The sequence below is a fragment of the Quercus lobata genome, chromosome 2, assembly GCF_001633185.2.
Source record: "Quercus lobata isolate SW786 chromosome 2, ValleyOak3.0 Primary Assembly, whole genome shotgun sequence".
NCBI lineage: Eukaryota > Viridiplantae > Streptophyta > Magnoliopsida > Fagales > Fagaceae > Quercus > Quercus lobata.
Window position 1 is genome coordinate 80425844 of NC_044905.1, and position 21445 is coordinate 80447288.

Below are 21445 nucleotides of genomic sequence, written 5' to 3' on the forward strand. Positions count from 1 at the left end.
TTGGAAGGGGCAGCTCATCATTAACACCCCGCAGGGGCGTTACCAGGCAAGAATAAAGTCTCCATCAAGACTCCACCAATGGCTAGAAGAAACCACCTGTGAGTGCACGCATATAAATACATAACCCCAAAAGGGGTGGAGGTAAGAAAAAAACTCTAGCATAGTATTCTCACAGCTCTCTTTTGTCAATCTTTCTGACGGCATCGGAGACTTTTTTGCAGGCACCACGCCGGCGAACTATTCCCGTTCTTCCACTCACTCGTTACTGAGGATTGGGTTGGTCGTGGACGACTTCCATCTGGACGATCAAAATTGGCTGACGATCTGAGCATCATCAGATGTTTCCATCAGAAAAAGGTAATAAAATGGATGCACTGGTTTTACTTACACCCTAAGTTACACCGCAATTCACCTTGAATTTATTCTCTTTATTTATTGGATTTTTTTCCCTTTTTATTTTGAAGCCAGCCCTAAACCGTACTCGGCGACGCATAAGTGAATATTTATTTCTGCGTCGTGAAATACTGAAATTTGCTCAAAATGACGGCGCTCAATCTCTTATTATTGTTTTTATTTATGCATTTAATTATTTTTGCTTACCGAATACTGATATCTTCCCCGAAATAACGGTGCGCAATTATTAAGTTTATTTATGCTTACTGAGAGATCTTCCCCGAAATAACGTTGCTGAATTTACTTAGAAATCTCCTTCGGATAGGTTCAATTATTTGTTACTTATTACATTTTGTGTGCTCGCAGCTGTAACAAAGTTGAAAAAGATTGAAGTGTGTGTTCAATCAAAACTTGAATTTGAATTCAAAGGCAAAGGAATTTTTCAGTATGATTATGACATATATGATACAGAGTTAAGAAAAAAAAAACAGAAAGATAGAAAGAGACGTGTTGGAATGAAAACTCTGATATTTTATTGAAAAAGCAAAGAGCCTATAGATAGGCTTTACATCAGAACACTTTACCTAACACTAACCACAACTTCCACAAAATAGGAAAACACTATCCACAACTCCTACAAACTAGGATAGTAGCGTGAGACACTTTCTCAACCATGAAATCTGGCTGAGATCAAATAACCAAATATCTAAAGACTCGATTAAACTACCAAATATCTAAAGACACTTCCAATAAATATTATAAAATAAAATATTTAAATCTTAACACCCTCCTTTAAACTAAAATTTGCAGAAATCAATTTAAAAAAAAAAAAAAAATCAACTCTCTACAAAGTCTTCCTTTGCAGCAGCATGTGAACATACTCCAAGTAGACCACGCAACTTCACAGATGTAGCCAACTTGAGAGGCTTGGTTTGTATATCTGCAACCTGGTCTTCACTTCGACAATAAACCAGTTTGTTTGTTCCATCATTGCTGAGATCTCTTAAAAAATAGTATTTCAAATCAATATGTTTGCTTCTTCCGTATAGCACAAGATTCTTAGAGAGTTTTATTGCTGAGTTGTTGTCACAAAAAACTGTAGTAGCTTCAACTTGCTTGAACTGTAGCTCTTCAAGAATTCTTCTCAACCAGATAGCTTGACAAGCACAAGCTATTGCAGCAATAAATTTAGGATCTGTAGTTGACAAGGAGACAATAGGTTGCTTCTTAGAAGACCACGATACAGCCCCTGTGCCCAACATAAAAACATAGCCCGAAGTGCTCCTTCTATCATCTTGATCTCCTGCATAATCACTGTCAGTAAACCCAAACAATTCTAACTTTTCGCCCTTCTTGTAAAACAACCCAAAATCTCTAGTTCCTTGCAAGTAACGAAGGATTCTCTTGGCAACTAACAAGTGTATTTTTGTTGGATTCTCCATATATCTACTTATTAAACTCACTGAATTCATTATGTCTGGCCTTGTTGCAGTTAAATACATCAAACTGCCAACAATTTTCTTGTAAAGCGTACTGTCCACCTTCTTCCCTTCATGATCTTTGTTTAGCTTCAAACCAAACTCAGTTGGAGTGCCTACAAGATTGCAATCCTTCATCTGAAACTTGTCCAAAATATCTTGCACATACTTCTTTTAAGAAATAAAGATCCCATTAGCTGATTGCACTACTTCTATGCCAAGGAAGTAATGCAACATACCAAGATCAGACATTTCAAATTCAACCATCATAGATTTCTTAAAGCTTTCAAACATGGCTGTATTATTTCCAGTATAGATTAGATCATTTACATATAAACAAACAATGAGCATCTTTCCTCCATCTTCAATTTTTATAAAAAGTGTATATTCATAAGGACATTTTTGAAATCCTTCCTTCAAAAAATAAGTTTCTATACGATTATACCAAGCCCGTGAAGCTTGTTTTAATCCATATACAGCTTTCTTTAACTTATACACTTTATGCTCATTGTCAAGTTTTACATAACCAGGAGGTTGATCGATAAATACCTCTTCTTTCAAATCTCAATGGAGGAATGCTGATTTCACATCCAATTGGAAGATAGGCCATGAGTTTTGAGCTGCCATAGCAATCACCAATCTGATTGTATCATGCCTTGCAACCAGAGCAAAAACTTCTTTATAATCAACACCAAACTCTTGCTTGTAGCCCTTAGCTACCAAGCGTGCCTTGTGTTTGTCAACCTCACCATTCTCCTTTAGCTTTGTCTTGTAAACCCACTTTACACCAATTGTTTTCTGCCCTTTTGGAAGATCACATAGTTCCCATGTATCATTTCTTTCAATGGCTGTAATTTCAGCATCCATAGCCTTTCTCTATTTTGGTTCTGTGACAACCACTTCAAAATTGGTAGGATCACAATATGAAAACAAAGCAAAGTGAGTGAGTGGGTCTTCAGATTGATCAATTCCAGTTACATCATAATCATTCATCCATGCTGGTCTTTTTCGAACACGTTGAGGCCTTTGTGATTCAGCTGCAAGTGGGCTTTGATCAGCTATTGGAACATTTTGAGTGACTTCCTCTTCTTGCTCATTCTCCATAGGCTGCTGCCCTTTCTCTTCATCATCAAAATCTACTGGAATACTTTCTTTAACACCATTTTGATTCCATGACCAGGTGCCTTCTTCATCAAACACCACATCACGGCTAATGATAATTTTCATGGTGCTAGGATTGTATAGTTTATAAGTTTTTGACTTATCACTAACACCAAGAAAAATGCATTTTTCTCCCTTGTTATCTAGCTTCCTCCTCTTCTCATCTGGAATATGGGCATAGGCAATACACCCAAAAATCTGGAAATGATCTACAGCAGGTTTCCTTCCGCTCCATGCTTCCTCTGGTGTCATATTTTGAACAGCAAATGTAGGACTTCTGTTCAAGATGTGAATACTCCAATTTACTACTTCAAGCCAAAACGATTTTGGAATTCTCCCTCTTGTCAACAAGCTTCTCACCATATTGAGGATGCTTTTGTTTTTCCTCTTTGATACACCATTTTGTTGTGGTGTATAAGCAGCTGTCAGCTCTCTTCGAATGCCATGATCATCACAAAAAACTTCAAATTCGGTTGAGCAATATTCTTCACCACGATCCGTTCAGAGGGTCTTAATGGTGTTTCCTGTTTCATTTTCCACACGAGCCTTGAAGCTTTTAAATGCACAAAAAGCTTCTGATTTTGCCTATAAAAAATAAACCCCAGTTTTTCGAGTATAATCATCAATGAAGGTAATTAAGTATCTTTTACCTCCATTAGAACATGGTTTTATCGGGCCACATATATCAGAATGAATTAGCTCCAAAGTTACTTTTGCTCGCCATGACGTCCTTGGGGGAAATTGAGAACGATGTTGTTTGCCAACAACACATTCCTCACAAACTTGGGAAGGAATACTAATCTGAGGAAGACCTGCCACCATATTTTTCTGTTAGAGGGTCTTCAATCCACCAAAACTCAAGTGGCCATAACGAAAATTCCACAACCAAGAAGAATCGTTTACTTCAGCTACCAAACAAGATTGCACACTTGTAATCTTCAATGGAAACAACCTGTTTGAACTCATTTGCACAACAACAATGGCTCCTCTAGTAGGATCATAAATCATACAAGCACCCTTTTGAATAGTGATTATATAACCCTTTTCTTGCAATTGACCAGCACTTAACAAATTGCTTTTCAAGTCAGGAACATAAAAGACATTAGAAATTGTTTCTACAAAACCATTCTTGGTTCTTATCTCTATATCACCCTTTCCCATCACCTTCATAGTAGAACAATCACCAAAACGTATTGTAGAATGAAAGCATTCATTTAAATAAGAAAAAGAAGACCTACTTCCACACATGTGGTTACTGCAGCCCGTATCCACATACCAAACATCAGATTCAGGTTCCTGATTAGCTTGAACAGCCATTAACAAAGTTTCCACTTCCTTCTTTTCAGCAAAATTCGATTGCGGTTCCTTTTCTTTGTCTTTAGGCAACCTAGTATAACATTCAGAACGATAATGACCAAATTTATGACATCTAAAGCACTCTACCTTGGATTTGTCAAAATGTTGATCTCGTCCTCTACCTTTGCCCTGAAATTGTCCATCATCGGCTTTGAAAGGCCTATTGCCATCTCTATTGCCTCGTTCTCCCCTTCCTCTACCTCTACCTCTTCCTCTAGAGTTTGAGAAATGAGTAGAGATAGAAGCCTTTAAAGCTTGCTCCTCTGAAGTTGAACTTCAGTTCATCTTCTGTTCATGGACCAGCAAGGAGCTCTGCAATTCATCAAGAGAAAATGCATCTATGTCTTTCGATTCTTCAATGGAACATGACATAATCAAACTTTGGTGTCAGAGAATGCAATATCTTTTCAACAATGGTGACATCTTCCATCTTCTCACCATGAAAGCGCATTTTGTTGCTAATCTCCATAGTCCTAGCACAGTTGCTAGTGACATATTCTCCATCCTTCATTTGTAGAGTCCTAAAATCTCTTTTCAAGGCTTGAAGCTGTGCACGCTTCACTCTAGCAGAGCCTTCATATTTTTTCTTCATGGAATCCCAAATATCTTTGGAAGTTTCTTTGCTAAGAATTGTTTCCAAGATGGGACGATCAATTGCCTGGAAAAGGTAATTTTTTGCCTTCAAATCTTTGAGCTTTCTCCCTTCTAACTCTGTTTTCTGGGCATCTAATAAGACTGTATTTGGTGCTGGTGCTTGAATTCCAAATTCAACAATTGGCCAATACTCTTTGGACCGAAGAAAATTCTCCATTAGCATACTCCAATGGTCATAGTGACCATCAAAGCGTGGGATCGCCGCCTGCACAAAATTTGAATCTGAAGCCATCAATCTGTTTGGGAACTCTTTCTCTTTTCTTTTCTCACTGGCTCTGATACCACTAATACATAGTTAAGAAAAAAACAAAAAGACAGAAAGAGACGTGTTGGAATGAAAACTCTGATATTTTATTGAAAAAGCAAAGAGCCTATAAATAGGCTTTACATCAAAACACTTTACCTAACACTAACCACAACTTCTATAAAATAGGAAAGCACTATCCACAACTCCTACAAACTAGTATAGCAACGTGAGACACTTTCTCGGCCATGAAATTTGGTTGAGATCAAATAACCAAATATCTAAAGACACTTCCAATAAATATTATAAAATAAAATATTTAAATCTTAACACTTTGTTTGGTATGTGGATACGGGCTGCAGTAACCACATGTGTGGAAGTAAGTCTTATTTTTCTTATTTAAATGAATGCTTTCATTCTACAATACGTTTTGGTGATTGTTCTACTATGAAGGTGATGGGAAAGGGTGATATAGAGATAAGAACCAAGAATGGTTTTGTAGAAACAATTTCTAATGTCTTTTATGTTCCTGACTTGAAAAGCAATTTGTTAAGTGCTGGTCAATTGCAAGAAAAGGGTTATATAATCACTATTCAAAAGGGTGCTTGTATGATTTATGATCCTACTAGAGGAGCCATTGTTGTTGTGCAAATGAGTTCAAACAGGTTGTTTCCATTGAAGATTACAAGTGTGCAATCTTGTTTGGTAGCTAAAGTAAACGATTCTTCTTGGTTGTGGCATTTTCGTTATGGCCACTTGAGTTTTGGTGGATTGAAGACCCTCCAACAGAAAAATATGGTGGCAGGTCTTCCTCAGATTAGTATTCCTTCCCAAGTTTGTGAGGAATGTGTTGTTGGCAAACAACATCGTTCTCAATTTCCCCAAAGGAAGTCGTGGCAAGCAAAAGTAGCTTTGGAGCTAATTCATTCTGATATATATGGCCCGATAACACCATGTTCTAATGGAGGTAAAAGATACTTAATTACCTTCATTGATGATTATACTCGAAAAATTGGGGTTTATTTTTTATAGGCAAAATCAAAAGCTTTTTGTGCATTTAAAAGCTTAAAGGCTCGTGTGGAAAATGAAATAGGAAACACCATTAAGACCCTCCGAACGGATCGTGGCGGAGAACATTGCTCAACCGAATTTGAAGTTTTTTGTGATGATCATGGCATTCGAAGAGAGCTGACAGCTGCTTATACACCACAACAAAACAGTGTATCAGAGAGGAAAAACAGAACCATCCTCAATATGGTGAGAAGCTTGTTGACAAGAGGGAGAATTCCAAAATCGTTTTGGCCTGAAGCAGTAAATTGGAGTATTCACATCTTGAACAGAAGTCCTACATTTGCTGTTCAAAATATGACACCAGAGGAAGCATCGTGCGGAAGGAAACTTGCTGTAGATCATTTCCGAATTTTTGGGTGTATTGCCTATGCCCATATTTCAGATGAGAAGAGGAGGAAGCTAGATAACAAGGGAGGAAAATGCATTTTTCTTGGTGTTAGTGATAAGTCAAAAGCTTATAAACTATACAATCCTAGCACCATGAAAATTGTCATCAGTCGTGATGTGGTGTTTGATGAAGAAGGCACTTGGTCATTGAATCAAAATGGTGTTAAAGAAAGTATTCCAGTAGATTTTGATGATGAAGAGAAAGGGCAGCAGCCTATGGAGAATGAGCAAGAAGAGGAAGTCACTCAAAATGTTCCAATAGCTGATCAAAGCCCACTTGCAGCTGAATCACAAAGGCCTCAACGTGTTCGAAAAAGACCAGCATGGATGAATGATTATGATGTAACTGGAATTGATCAATCTGAAGACCCACTCACTCTCTTTGCTTTTCTCATTGGCTCTGATACCACTGATACAGAGTTAAGAAAAAAAAACAGAAAGATAGAAAGAGACGAGTTGGAATGAAAACTTTGATTTTTGGGCATCTGACAAGACTGTATTTGGTGCTGGTGCTTGAATTCTAGATTCAAATTTTGTGCAGGCGGTGATCCCACGCTTTGATGATCACTATGACCATTGGAGTATGCTAATGGAGAATTTTCTTCAGTCCGAAGAGTATTGGTCGATATATAGTCCCAGTTTTATCGAAATTTGATCCACGATTCCTGACATCAACTACCGATAAAGATGTTGAGCTTGATGAACTACAAGAACCTGGATTGGTGGTTGAGCATGAGCATGGGCACCGCAAAATGAACTGGACTAATGCTATGGTTGCCTTTTGCTTTGCGTTGGCTATTGGTATGGCGCTACTGCCAATTCAAATTCACATCCAACTCCACCATACATCGCTCCTCTGGCTCTCTCTAACAGTTCAACTCAATTTTGCTTGTTTTTTCGTTAGCGAATTCATCGATTCCAAGTTTGTCGTCACTGTTCAAGTGCTTTAGAGATTGGGTTGATTCTTCACTGTCACCACGTTTTTTATGGCCATTACCCTTCAATTTCCTTTCTATTTCAATTGCACGAGCTGGGCTGTATATTTCATTTCCTTCCTTGCCATTTTCATCAGCAGTTTCTTTTAGCTTTGGGGGTTCAGGGTTGGTTCAAAACTAGAAGAAGAAGAAGTGTACTTTTTGACGAATGTGTCGTACGAGTTCCACCAAGAACAATATCCATTTATTATTGTATCCTATGAAACTTTTTTTTTGAGGAGGGGTTGAGAAAATGAATCTATGTTTGTTTGCGTGTATTGGTGGGTGTGTTTTGATTGTTTTTTTATTTTTATTTTTTAAAATTTAAGGGAATGATTTCAACTTTGATGGATGTTTCAAAACAATATTAAAAACGAGTAGTTTCAGTTGGCACAACTAGTAAATTTTTTTGTAATTGAATAAGAGATCTGAAATTTGATTTTCGTCTACATTAATATTATAAACTAGTTGCTAACCTGTGCGATGCACGGGATAAAAAGAGACTCCTTTCACATGTCTTAATATTTTCAATCTTTCTATGGTATATTTGAAAGGACAAAGTTTAGCTACAATCAATGGTGAATTTGTAAAAATTCACTTCTAATAAAAAGATATTGAGTAACATTATAGCCTAAGGGTACAACAAATTTTGTAACTGAATTTTGTCCTGTTTGAAAATAAGAATCCAAATGTTTAAATGTTCCTCCTTTTTTGTTTAGACAACACTTTAATAGTACAAATACACAATATATACAACTTTTAACTACAATACTTGAAAAAACTTAAAGCAGAAACCTAATGCAACAAATATACAATTTCATAGAGGCAATGACACAAATAATAATACATATAAATTTTCATAAACTCAGAGGAGTAGGTGTTATTCGTCACATAAATACAAGTTGTACATTTCTTGTAAAAACACTCAGTGTCATATCTATCATTGTGACAACCACCCTCAATTATATAGATTTTCATCCATTTGCATCCATTATGTCATTGTAGCAGCCATCATTAACAGTTTAACACCTATAAATATATATATATATATATATATATAGTGAAACTAATAGTAACCAATTAATAAAAAAAATAAAACAGCTACATAAAGATGCTTGGATCCCAAACATACTAACTAAAAACCCACAATTATTCATAATTTGATTCCTACAATTTCTCAGTAACCAAACAAAAATCATTATTTTATATATATATAAAAAAACAAAGGAATGACACAAAAAGAGAGAGATGGGATGGAATTTAAATTTAAACATCTTTTTTGGGCTACATTTTTTATGCTAATTTAAAATTTCCAAGATTCCTTGAATTTCATATAAAAAGTTGCTAGTCTCACATCAAGGAATTTAGAATTTTGAACATGATGTTGTAACAATGTATAGAAAAGAGAAATGATGAGAATGAAGAAAGCCTTACCCTACATAATTAGCTAACATTACAATAACCCTATTGAGCTTGGCTGGAATGAAGTTGAATTTCCACTAATGAAATCCTGGCAACAAAGTATAAACTATTAAAATAGCAACAACTAAAAGTCCATAGCTTTGAAATTTGAAGTTAGAAGATTGCAAAGCAAAGATCACTTGCTAAACATCTGTTTCGAAAACAATTTTTAATAAAAAACAATTTGACTTTCTTGGCTTCGTATACCTTCTAACAAAAAAGTGCTTCACTGTGTTTTCATCACTTTGTATGTTATTACTTAAAAGAAAAACTTTTCTTTAATTTCTTGAAAGCAACTTAAGATTGGAAATATTAATGGAACCATACATATAACTTACAAAAAAAATTTTAATAGACAAAAAAGAACGAACTTTCGAAAGACAAAATTTTAGAGAAAGGTGATGATGGCTCAAGCTTAAGCATCTTTAAAAAAAAAAAAAAAACCGTAATGAATATGTGGAAGGAGAGCATCTGATGTGGCTGTAGTCTTTTCTGTTTAAGGCAGTAATTCACAATGCGGTCGGCAGTGGTATTCCACCTAGATATGGCTGAAGTGTTAGCCGTGGCCATGGCTGTGGATTGGGGATTCTCACGACGTGTGGCTGTGGCTGCATGGCTAGGGTATTCTTCTTACTAACTTGGAGAAGATGAGTTAGGTTTTATATAGGGATGAGAGGGGCAGATGAGTATTGATGTTTTATACAATTACAATGCAAAGTTCAAGCTCAAATCAACCTCAACCTCAATGTTGAAGATAAAGATAATATTAATTAAGACTTTTCTTTTATCAACACAGATATAAAAATTAAAGATAAAATCCATTTGATGAATTTTATAACTATTTAATTTCAAATTCTCTACTATACATGGCTTTATGAAAACGTATTTTATTTTGTATAGTTACCTATTTAATATAAAGAGCTCTTTTTATCAATATATATATATATATATATATATATAGAGTTTCAGGGACTTCGGTTATATATATATATATATATAGATGATATACTATAATTCTATAAGGCCTAGTTATTAAATATGTGTCCTATACATGTATATGTCAGTAACTTTGAATTAAACTTTTGTCCAATGTTTTGTTTCTATTTGGTATAGAAGTAGACACGTTTTTCCTAAACTAAAAGTACAAAAGTCGTTGTTACAGGAGCCATAAAAATCAAATTGTTAAATAAGTAGTTTTAAAAATCACAACCGGCTAAGGGATGGATTGATATTCTAATAGAATAGGGTAAAACATTAAGGGTGTGTTTATTTGGAGGTAAAATAAGGTGAATGGAAAACTTTGAAGAGAAAATGAGAAGAAAAACCTTTTTTGGAGTATGTTTGGTTGGGTGGAAAGGAAGGAAAATAAATGGTGGGACTCGGGTGTTTTCTTCCTAAGCCCACCAAAAAGTTTTCTCCCCAAAATGGAGAGAAAATTGAAAGGAAAAAATGAAGCTGCTTAATGGACAAAAATGCCCATGTCTATTTTTTTTTTTGGTTCTGGGCACGTTGCCTCTTTCTTTTTTCTTTTTTCCTTTCTTTTCTTTCTTGGACATTCTTTTTTTCTTTTTCTTTTTCTTGGGCTGTGGGTTTGATAGTTTTTTTTTTTTTTTTTTTTGGTTTAACTAGACATGATTTTTTTTTACATGATTTTTAATTTTTAATAAATTGGGTGACTGCTTTTTTTTTTTTTTTTGGGTTGTTTGTCACTTTTTTGTTTTAATAGGTCATCATTTTTTAACAAGGGTGTATGAGTAAATTTATACAAACTCATTTTTTCCATTCCTCCACTTTTTCACTCCCAACCAAACAAAAAATAGAGAAATTAAAATTTTTTCTATCCTCCTACTTTTCCACCCCTCCAACCAAACGAACCTTAAGGGCCTGTTTGAATCGAGAGGATAGAGGGGGAATGGAAGGGAGTAGAGTAGAGTTGACTGAAAATATGCTAATTTTGGATCAACTCTATTTTACTCTCTTCTACTCTCTCCCCTCTTCCTCAATTCAAACGGACCATAAATAAATAAAACCTGCTCATGTGATGACGTCAAACCTTGGAACATTAGATATAAAATATTTAAAAACTATCAAAGATTCCAATTCGGTCAAACTACTTTCTAAAACAATATATATATTGCCAATGGCCTCATAGTCAAGTGGCACCCGAGTTTCTTTGTAAGCTGTTGCTCGAGGGTTCTATCCCCCACACTTACCAAGCAAAAAAAAAAAAAAACAATATATATATATATATATATATATTTATATATATTAAACACAATGATGCCTATTTAATATACTTATTTTATTATATCTTATTATAAAACTTAAGTCCAACCATGTTTTTTAAACAGTAATGTTATAGGTACAAATTATTTTATAACATTTTTATAAACAATTGTTGTGACCAATTTTTACTAATTTTCATCTATTCCCACTACTAACTTCACGTTTTCACTTATCAATAATTACTCACTATATTAGTAATTTGTGAAAAATGTTGTAAAATAGTTTGTAACTCTAGCATTACCCTTTCTATTTTTTTTTTTTTTTTAAATTACAAACTTTTTGTTATAAAAAAACTCAACAAAATAAAATAAAATATCAAAGTGTGCCAACTAGTTCAATTATAAGGCTCTTGGACATACTTAACAAGAGTTAAATAGTCATGATACAAAGATTGTTGTATTTATATCAACAAATATATGATAAATGTTTCCGTATTTTTGTTACAATTTTTTCAAAAATAAACTTATAATACTCGTACTATACACGTACCCTTTTTTTCACTATTTCCGTAATTTTATGCCAAATTTTTGAAATATAACTTTTTGAAAATTGCCGAATTATAACCATCTGTATATTTACAGTATTGAACTCATACCATATTTTACTAACTATGCTATAAGTAGGGGTAGAGCTACATGTTAGAGTGGGGGCTACAAAATTTTTGAAAATTTATTTTTACTATATAAAAATATTTAATATTTTAATAATTAGCTCCCAAAAATGGGAGCTAGTCCCCCCAAATATTTGAGTTGGTCCAAATGTTTTTTAAAAAATTGTCCAATTGCTCTAGTAGTTATAGATAACGTATAACGTATTGTTTCTCAAATTCAATTTTTTTTTTATTGTAAAATGTGTTCTCGTATCTCTTAAAGTTTGGGATCATTCATGTCTTTGAACACTTCATTAATTCAATTGAAAATCTTTTACTCACAATGGTAGACAATTTGGTAACTTATATTGAAAATGAAAATTGTAAGGATTTCACTATGGAAGATGGTGAAAGATTAATTTAATTCTATGAAACATTTAATTTTAAGGATTTCATTATGAAAGATACTAATTTCTATGTATTTGTATAGATGCATGTGTTTGTGTATGTGTATGGGAGTTTGTATAGACTAATAAATTAGTAACCCTAATCGCCCCCCAAACAAAAATTTCTGGCCCCGCCCCTGACTATAAGCTTTTATAATAATGAAAAAAATATTATTTAATCTTTATATAGAAAGGAAGAAAGGAAAATTAAATGTTGGGTTTAAAAGTAGTATCATGACTATTGTCTATGGATTGAGATCAGGTGCAATACCTATTGCACTTGATGCAATTGATGTGAGTGGCTGAGATTTTAAGTTGCAAAAGCAACTTTAAATCTCAACTATTGAATAATTTTTTTTTAAGTTAAAAAGTGAAAGTAAAAATGTAAAATTAGTAAAAAAATATTTTTGGAGAGAGGGGAGTTTATAGCAATTGCATCGGATCTCAATCCATTGTGTGCTATGGGTAGTTTCATTTTTGGAAACTGATTTTTTTTTTTTTTTTTTTTTTGAAAATACTAAGTATTTTTAACACACAAACAGAGAGAGAAGGGAGAGGGAAAACTGAAGTATTAATTGTTTAATACCAAGTTCAACTAAATACTATTATACTACTATTTCTCAAAAAAATAAAAAGAAGTTCACTAAATACCAACCTTAACCAAAACAAATTTGTAGGCAAGTATTATATTCTTTCTTAATAAAACCAATGCATCTAAAATTTTACATCCCTTAACTAGGTAGAAAATCATCAAGTACTGATATACTCCATAAATATCTCCATGTAACTTACAAATATTTTCTTTCAAAATTTCAACAATATGCAACAAAAATCCTTTTTTTTTTTTTGAGATAATTTTAATATATGGCGTCTGCTCCTGATAATAATTTTTTATCATCAGACTAAGAAACCAATCGATTTTTGGTGTAAGCGGGGATTGAACCCCAAATCTCTTATTCAACCATCAGAAATTTTACCAGTTAAGCTAACTGGAACCCACATATGTAACAAAATTCCAAACCATCGATAAAGGTGATCATACCATATGTCCGACGTTTATGTACATACTCAACTCTAGAACAACAAAATATCAAGGGTTTAACATGCTCCAACAAACTAGAGCCCAAAAAATACATCAATGCTTAAAGGCAATCAAGTACATCTTGGCTTTATACAAAAGGCCTCACAAATCTAAAAAACATATATAGATAAAAGAAACTACAGCTCCTCTTGTCACCGCTATCACTGTCATTGCTTTCAAGAAAAGAACATGTGTACTATCAAAATAGATAAGGGTGAGTGTAAAAATAAGTACTAGGCTGGTCACATTTTTATCCCCATTTTTAAATTTGATAATAGTAATACCCAAGTCTCGATATTCTCTTTATTAAAAGAAAATTTCATCATTCACAAGGTAAGCTTTAACCAAGTATCTTATATAAGTAAATAACATCATGTAAGATAGTTTGCACTTGCGGCTCAACATTCAGTGAAGGGTAGTCACAGGACCACCCTGACCTGGAAAAAAAATTTATCATATACAAATTTTGAAAATTTATGATTTTTTAATCCTTAAAAAATATTTGTGACCATCCTAAATTTTTTTAGGTCCAACATTATTAAATTTTAGACAAAATTTGGTAACAAACTTGATTATAAACTAAGACTATAACTCTATTCAATATTTTTTTTTATACGTTAATTTTGACAAATCTACAAATAAATTACATTTTCTTCTTATATCCTTCATACTTGCAAAATTTCAAAGAAGATCAAAGATTAATAGCTATGTTATCAATCAAATTTTTAAATTTTGAGTTTTTGTAATCTAAAATTATACATAAAAAATAAATTTATGGTTCCAAAGTAAATGACATACGATTGACAAGAAATTTGACAAGAGTTTTAAGAATACAAAAAACATTGAATTCAACAATTAGATTTTCAAAATATGTGGCCGTGTTAATTTATTTAATGAGAGTTGTAGACTTAATACAATTAAGTTTGTAGCCAAATTTTGTCTTTAAACTTTAGTCCCTTTAACAATATATTAGATCCTAACAAATAAAAAGAAAAATCTCAAGAAAATTTTTATCTAACCAAAATTTTAATAAAGATGTAACTTGCAACATTGGTAATGAGATTATCATGCAAAAATTTCAAAATAAAAAAATTTGCAGAAAGAAATTGTAAAACTTTATATATTTATGTGTGCATTTTTTTTTTTAATCAATATATGAAGTTCTCTTTCAATTAAATTTTGTGTAATTTAAATTCCTTAATGACCACCCTGAAAAATATTCTTGGAGCCGCCACTAATAATTTGGGACCCAAATTTTCATATTGAAGCTACATTTTCTTCTTGGTATGACAAAAACACTACTCATTGCATAATTAAATTGGGACATTAGTGTACTGACAGGGTACGGATGGATTTCCCATAAGGATTGTAAGGTGATAAGCATTGTTTAATACTTGTATGCTTGGATTTTTCTTTTCTTAGGAATGTTTGATCTACACCAAAGTCCACTCATGGTTGCGATTTCCATGCTAAATATCCAACTAAAATTTGATTTCCTTGTTATATTTTGTATCCTTGCCCGTGCATTCGCATATGTTAAGAACTAGTTACACTAAAAATCAAAATTATGGAGAAGGATAAACTGCTTGAAGAAGTTACATTTGCTCTTGCTTAAAGAAGGATTTGAAGCAAATAAGTGAGTGCCATTACTTATTCTACAACTTGACTAAAATATATGCATTTAGGCTTCAGCTCACTTTAATTGCCTTTTGTTATGTATCCTACATTAGGCTAAAATGAATATTCAAAGGGATATTCACAATAAAAGAACTTGTAGAAGGTAAAGCATAAAGAAGAAGCATCTATGTTGAGAGGAGGTTAAGAAGGCTCCCATAAGGGAAGTTTAATACACTCAGGGTACAAAAACATGGTTTTGTGTTCCTCTTAACTCAACTAGTATGTCTCTCACTGAGATTTGGATTTGAATCCTACATCAAAAAGAAACTTATTAGTGTCTTGACTTAATTATAAAGAGTAATGAAACGGATGCCATACCCAAAAGTTTCAAATTATATCTATCAAAAATAAAAATGAGAACTTAGAAAATATGGGGGCTGTTTGGTAATGTTGTTTTAGTAACATTGTTTGTATTCATTGGAAATATGTGTGAAAAAGGATGTACAAATACGTGTAATGTTGTTTAAACACTGAAAACTGTTGTTCAAAACATCCTACCAAACAGTCCCATGGTTATTCGACCAGGTCAATACTGATTGAACCAAAGGTTGAAGGACACTCTTAGCATTGGGATGGTCCCACTCTAGGGCTTCCCATATGTTTGTTGAGATTCTTTGTAGTTTAGGTGGAGGAGATGGTTGTCCGACAATATGGGGTAGAGAGAGAGGAATTCTCTTTAGTTTTGGACATCCAAATACTTGGATTACTTCGAGAGAATAGCAGACCATTGTGCCCCTATAAATGCTCTCCAGTTGTGGTAGACGATCAAGGGACAGATACCTCAGTTGTGGGAGAGATACTGTGAAATCATTATTAGCAGAGAGGTTGCTGCTCTCACCCAGCGCATATTCATGTCCTGTTGCTATTATTTCTTTCATTTGATAACAAGCATAGACTCTAAGAGCTTCCAGGTTTTTAAAGTGCAGAAGCAAGCTGACCTCAAACAGCTTCTTCATAATTGGACAGCCAGCAATGGATAATTTTTTTAGAGCAGAAAATGTGCCAGGAGGCAGTGGTGCAGCTCTTTCTCCCCTAAAAAGGTCACACAAGTTGCACAATCTACTAAGTGCTAGGGACTCAAGGTTTTGAAGTAGGATGTAAGATGACTGTTGAAGTATGCACTCTATTCCATTGCAATCAGCAAGAACACAAGTCTTTAATTCACTAGCATTGTTCAATGAAGAAATACTGGATAAGCTGATGATATCATGACATTTGATAATTTGTAAGGTCTGAATGTCACCTGGCAGAAGCATCATGTCTTCTCCTCTGCCAATATTGCATTTTGTAAACTGTACTTCTTTTTGTAAAGATTCCATTTCTTCTTCAATTGCCTCATTCCCTTCTCCCACTCGGATGAAATAATTGTTTGGTCCTTGTTCTTGCAGACATCTCACATATGCATTAAAATCATTCTGGTCATACAACTGGCCTGCAAAAGTTTCTAACTTTCTCAGGCTTGCCACTTCCTCTCCTTTCACTTTCAAGGTTTTTGAAGCCCCATAAATCATGAGGAATTGGAGAGAAGTGAGTTTAGGTAATATCCCTGAAGGTATAATTTCCAGATTGCGTGCATATAGATTAAGATACTTAAGACTGACCAACATTTCCATACCTTGGGGTACCTCCTTGATTCCACTATGACTGAAGTCTAGCTTCATTAACACCTTCATCTTTGCTAAGGAGGGCACATACTTCAATCGGTAACAACCTCTCAGCAGTAAAGCTGTGAGATTGTCCAAGCCAGACACGGAATCTGGCAAAATCTCAAGGCCAGTATCGGATAGATCAAGAACCTGGAGCGCATGCATATGCACAAAAAAAGAATTTGGAATGAGAGTCAAAGTATGATTTGATGATAGCAACAGGGTTGAGAGCCTATGACACTTGGGTGATAAGTTGGAAGGGACTTCTGATATGTAGTTGTGCATTAAGGAGACCTTCTCAAGATTCTCTGCCCACTTCTCAATGTCTGGAAAATTTCTCAAATACACACCAGCTTCTACCAGGAATCGAGGACTTGTGCTTGTGATCTGGAGTGCCATGTCTCGAATCAAATCATGCATTTTCACCCATTTCATATCCTTGTTTTGGTCCACAACACTTTCTAGTAGGCAAGAATTTTCAAGCTTATTTAACATAGCATGGCCCCTGTCAAACTCTGCACGCTTGTTCTTCATTCCTTCAATTACTCCTCCTGCAATTAAATGCTCTATCAACTCCTTTCTCCCAATCAAAAAGTCTTCTGGGTATAGTGCACAATAAAGGAGACAATGTCTAAGTCTCTCATCTTGCAGATGAATATAGCTAAACTTTAGCTGTTCATATACCTTCCCCATGTCATTGAGGCCCGATGTAGAGACTCTCAGTTCTTCCAATGCATTCCTCCACTCACAATGGTCAACTACACCCTTCATACTTCTAGCTATTGTGATAATTGCAAGTGGCAAACGACCACACTCTTTAGCAATATCCTTTGCAATTGTTTCTATTTCTGGAGCAACAAGGTCACGTCCAACTTTTTCCAAGAATAAATTCCATGTTTCATTTTCAGAAAGGAGCTGCACTTTGATTTTTTTGCATCCCATCCTTACACATACATCAGATAATCGAGTTGTTAATACTAATTTGCATTCATTATCTCTAGTAGGTTCTGGGATCCCTATCTCCTCAAGTTCAAATTCTTCCCACAGATCATCTAAAATTAGAACATACCTCTTTCTCATTCTCAACATTGCCAGTAACTTTGCTGCCCTTATTGTTTCACTTTCGTTTTCTGAAAGGCCTAATTGAAAGGCATGTGCAATTTTACTCTGCAATTGAATCACACTGGTAGCCTTTGGTACAGTGATCCATACGGCATTTTCAAACTTACCAGTCTCAATTAAGAGCTGATTATAGATATGTTTCATAATGGTTGTTTTGCCTACACCCCCAATTCCATGAACTCCTACTTTTCTGACATCATTATCCATCAAACATGCCCAAATTTCGTCCATATTTCTTCTAGTTGTGTCACCTACTATTATCGCCGTCGGCAGCATTACCCTATTTCCATCAGGACCATCAACTACCAAACTGTCATTAAAACTACCCTTCTGATGAAGCTCTTCCACTTCCTGAATTTTTTTAATTACAAGTTTTCCTAAATGAGCGCGTGAGAGAAATTTCCCCTCTCCAACTTCTTGGTCTATGGTCTCCACTTCACCATTCATCTTTTGCACATTTTCCAACCACAGTTGAACCTCTTTCTTTAACTGTTTCTCTAAACAAAGCTCTACATTCATTCTTGATTCAATGTCCTCCTTCCGACTATTCACTACTTCCAACTTGTTATGGAGAAGTATCATCTTTTCTTCAAGGCTTCTATGATATTTCACACATTTACCAATTGGAGCCCATATTATTTTTGCAATTTCTAAGATTACCCCTGACAACTCCATAATTGAGTTCCTGCATAGTTACAAAATAAGCATTAGAACTTAATAAGCACATTCAGTCAAATCTTATATAAAAAGAAGCATACAGAAAATTCTTGGCCAAGTTTTCAAAAAAAAAAATTGGAGTGACTCCTACTTAATGCTTGGCCATGTTCGTTTAGAAACAAATACTAGAATAAAATGCTTGATGTCTCCTTCACTCTCTCTCCAGACAGATCTTTCGTAGCTTGGCAATCTGTATGTTAAATTGGAAACATATTGAGTATCGATCCTTAGTTTCCTGCAATTTGAATCCTCTTTTTGATTCTGCTTCTTTTCCAGTATTTTAGTTTTGTTACTTTTTACTGAATTTCAGTATGGCTATTCAGATTTTATGAGAGAATGTGTGATTGACACTGTGAGTGAGGGGCCTAGGAGTTTCAGCATAAATTCTTTATTACAAAAGATCTTTACTAGATTCTCTCCCCGTAATACTACACACTTAATGGGAAGAAAATTGTTTTGTTAAAGTTCACCAAGCAGCTAAGAAGGATGTGGACTCAACAATTAATTTTTCAAGCCGTTATGGCAAGATCAACATGCTTCTATTGGGGATATCACACAAAGTAATAATGGAAGAATAAGGTTAATATAAAAGACAAACAGAAAATAGATAACTTGGAGGCACTATATTGTTTTTTTTAGACAATATTTACCCCCCACATTATTGTTGTTAAAGGGTTATCTTAAATTTGTCTCTAAGATACAACCAAGATGTTGGGTTCTACATATGGTAATTTTGGAGAATGACCACAGGATATCTTGTGTTTCTCTCAAACTTACTATTTTGTGGATTTCTTGTGTTTCTCTCAAACTTACTATTTTCAAGTGAACATAAGCCTCTATTTATACCCATAGGGTTATATTTCATCAAAATGCATGTATGGAGAGTTGAAACGTTTCATAAAACCATTAATAAGGCTTGAAACCTCTTTAACCTTTCCGAACAGTCATCAGAAAATTCTACAGAAAATCCCGTTTCACGATTTTCGATTGGTCGAAAATTACTTTCAATCGATCAACTGCTCTTTTCGATCGGTTGAATAGGAATCGAACAGCGATCGAGACATCTAGAAACTCCAGGATTCTTCTTTACCATTTTTGATCGATCAAGCCAAAGCTTCGACCCTTGAAATTACTGATTTTCGAATTTTCACTTAGCTAGAATTTTCACTTTATGAAACCATATTCTCCAAACTCAAACATTATTATTACAACCTATCCTTGTATATACAATAGCTTCAACATATTAAATCTATAGATACTAAAAAAGTCGACGTGGTAAGAGCACACCCACCTCCCCCCCCCCCCCCCAAACATTTCTCAACTCAACTGAGTTCTATTTAAGTCTTGTTCATGTTCTGTTCTGCAAGCTGTATTTGTTTTGTTTTGTTTTCTACCGCTCTATGTATACCTGTTCTTTTTCTCTGTACTTTTTCTGTCCCATAAAATTCATGTACCAAACAAAAAGAAAATTGCATCACTTATACCAAAAGCTTAAGCCGTGGCATAAAAAAAAGGCTTAAGCTGTGTGGAGACAGGCTACAGGCTTAGGCTCATGACTACTTATTTTGATACCATGATAAAATATTTCCTGTTATAAACGTGGATCAATTTAAGCAGAAATATCCGTGGATCTAATAGTTAGTGAGTGAATGATCTTGGTCTGAATATTTTACAGGGGGACAGCCCCAAGTGATCAGATTTTCTCTTTCCATATATTGAAGATACAGTCAACTTAGAATATTACATGAGAAATTAAACACACAGAAAAGCTGAAGCTATGGTCCTTAGACCAAATAGCATCCCCCAATAAACAAGGAGAAAAGGATGAGATCACAATTCAACACAACAAATATTTAAGTTGAATGTGCCATTAAAAAATGAAATAGCTGAACCCACAAGAATTTTGAGAATAATATAAAGTACCTGGCTTGATCACAAACTGGTACCACTTTGGAAGAGGTCTGATTCAATTCAAAGGATGTGTGGAAGTAACATTAAAAGGTCTGACACTCAACGGAAGAGAAAAGAAATCCAGAGAGTAAAAAGAGCAAGCATCAGACCATGACTAAAGATGGGAAATATTATGTGGACTTGGATGGACAACAGTAAGGATAGTTTAGCTTGCCATGACTACGAGTCAAGGAGGGTATTTTCTATGTGAAAAAAGTTCTATTACAATTGGCATAACTCCGTTATTTGTGAGGCAATCTAGTCAAGTGATTAAGAAACACAGTAAAAGGATTTCTCCATTGAACCCTATTTTGGTCTAGCCTAGGGAAATTATCAATGGGACCATCGTCTAATATCTCACTCTTCAACAAGTGGGATCCACATGCAAAGAGAGGTTGATCTCAAGAGATTGTCTCACAACTTCACAAGATACCCTTCCTATTTATGGTTTTCTTGTTCTTTTCCTTGTGAATTATCAAACAAATGGGACGGCCAAGAAAAAGTCCTCTCTTTCAGACTCCACATTGCTATATGGGAAACAATCGGTGGCACTGTTGGTCAAGGTAACATTAATTCTTCCAAGATTTATGTGTTATTTTGTTCCAAAATGTATGGTGTTATCATATTTTTTTGACTTTTTTTTTTTTTTTTCCATAGAATCATATTTTTCTGACTTGAGCTTATTGTTTCTAGAAGGATTGCACATTGTATGCAAGTCTTTTTCATTCATAAATTAGTATATATTATTGATT

At 34.3% G+C, this 21445-nt stretch overlaps 1 protein-coding gene across 2 annotated transcripts; it reads right to left on the reverse strand.

The window, feature by feature from the left end:
- Positions 1-15697: 15697 nt before the first annotated feature.
- On the reverse strand, positions 15698-21001 carry LOC115976812 (probable disease resistance protein At4g27220). 2 transcript variants are annotated; one of them, XM_031098303.1, is made up of 3 exons: positions 20667-21001; positions 16874-18711; positions 15698-16690 (listed from the first exon to the last, which is right to left on the reverse strand). In XM_031098303.1, exons 2-3 carry the CDS (start codon positions 18699-18701, stop codon positions 15753-15755), a joined length of 2766 nt encoding a protein of 921 aa, XP_030954163.1. In that variant the 5' UTR covers positions 18702-18711; positions 20667-21001; the 3' UTR covers positions 15698-15752. The 2 variants fall into 2 exon arrangements, with proteins under 2 accessions (XP_030954163.1, XP_030954161.1); XM_031098301.1 differs by having other exon boundaries at positions 15698-18711.
- Between the last annotated feature and the right edge of the window lie 444 nt (positions 21002-21445).

Bases quoted from the DNA above. Each gene is read 5' to 3' on its own strand.
- LOC115976812 (XM_031098301.1), bottom strand. From the start codon at position 18,701: ATGGAGTTGTCAGGGGTAATCTTAGAAATTGCAAAAATAATATGGGCT.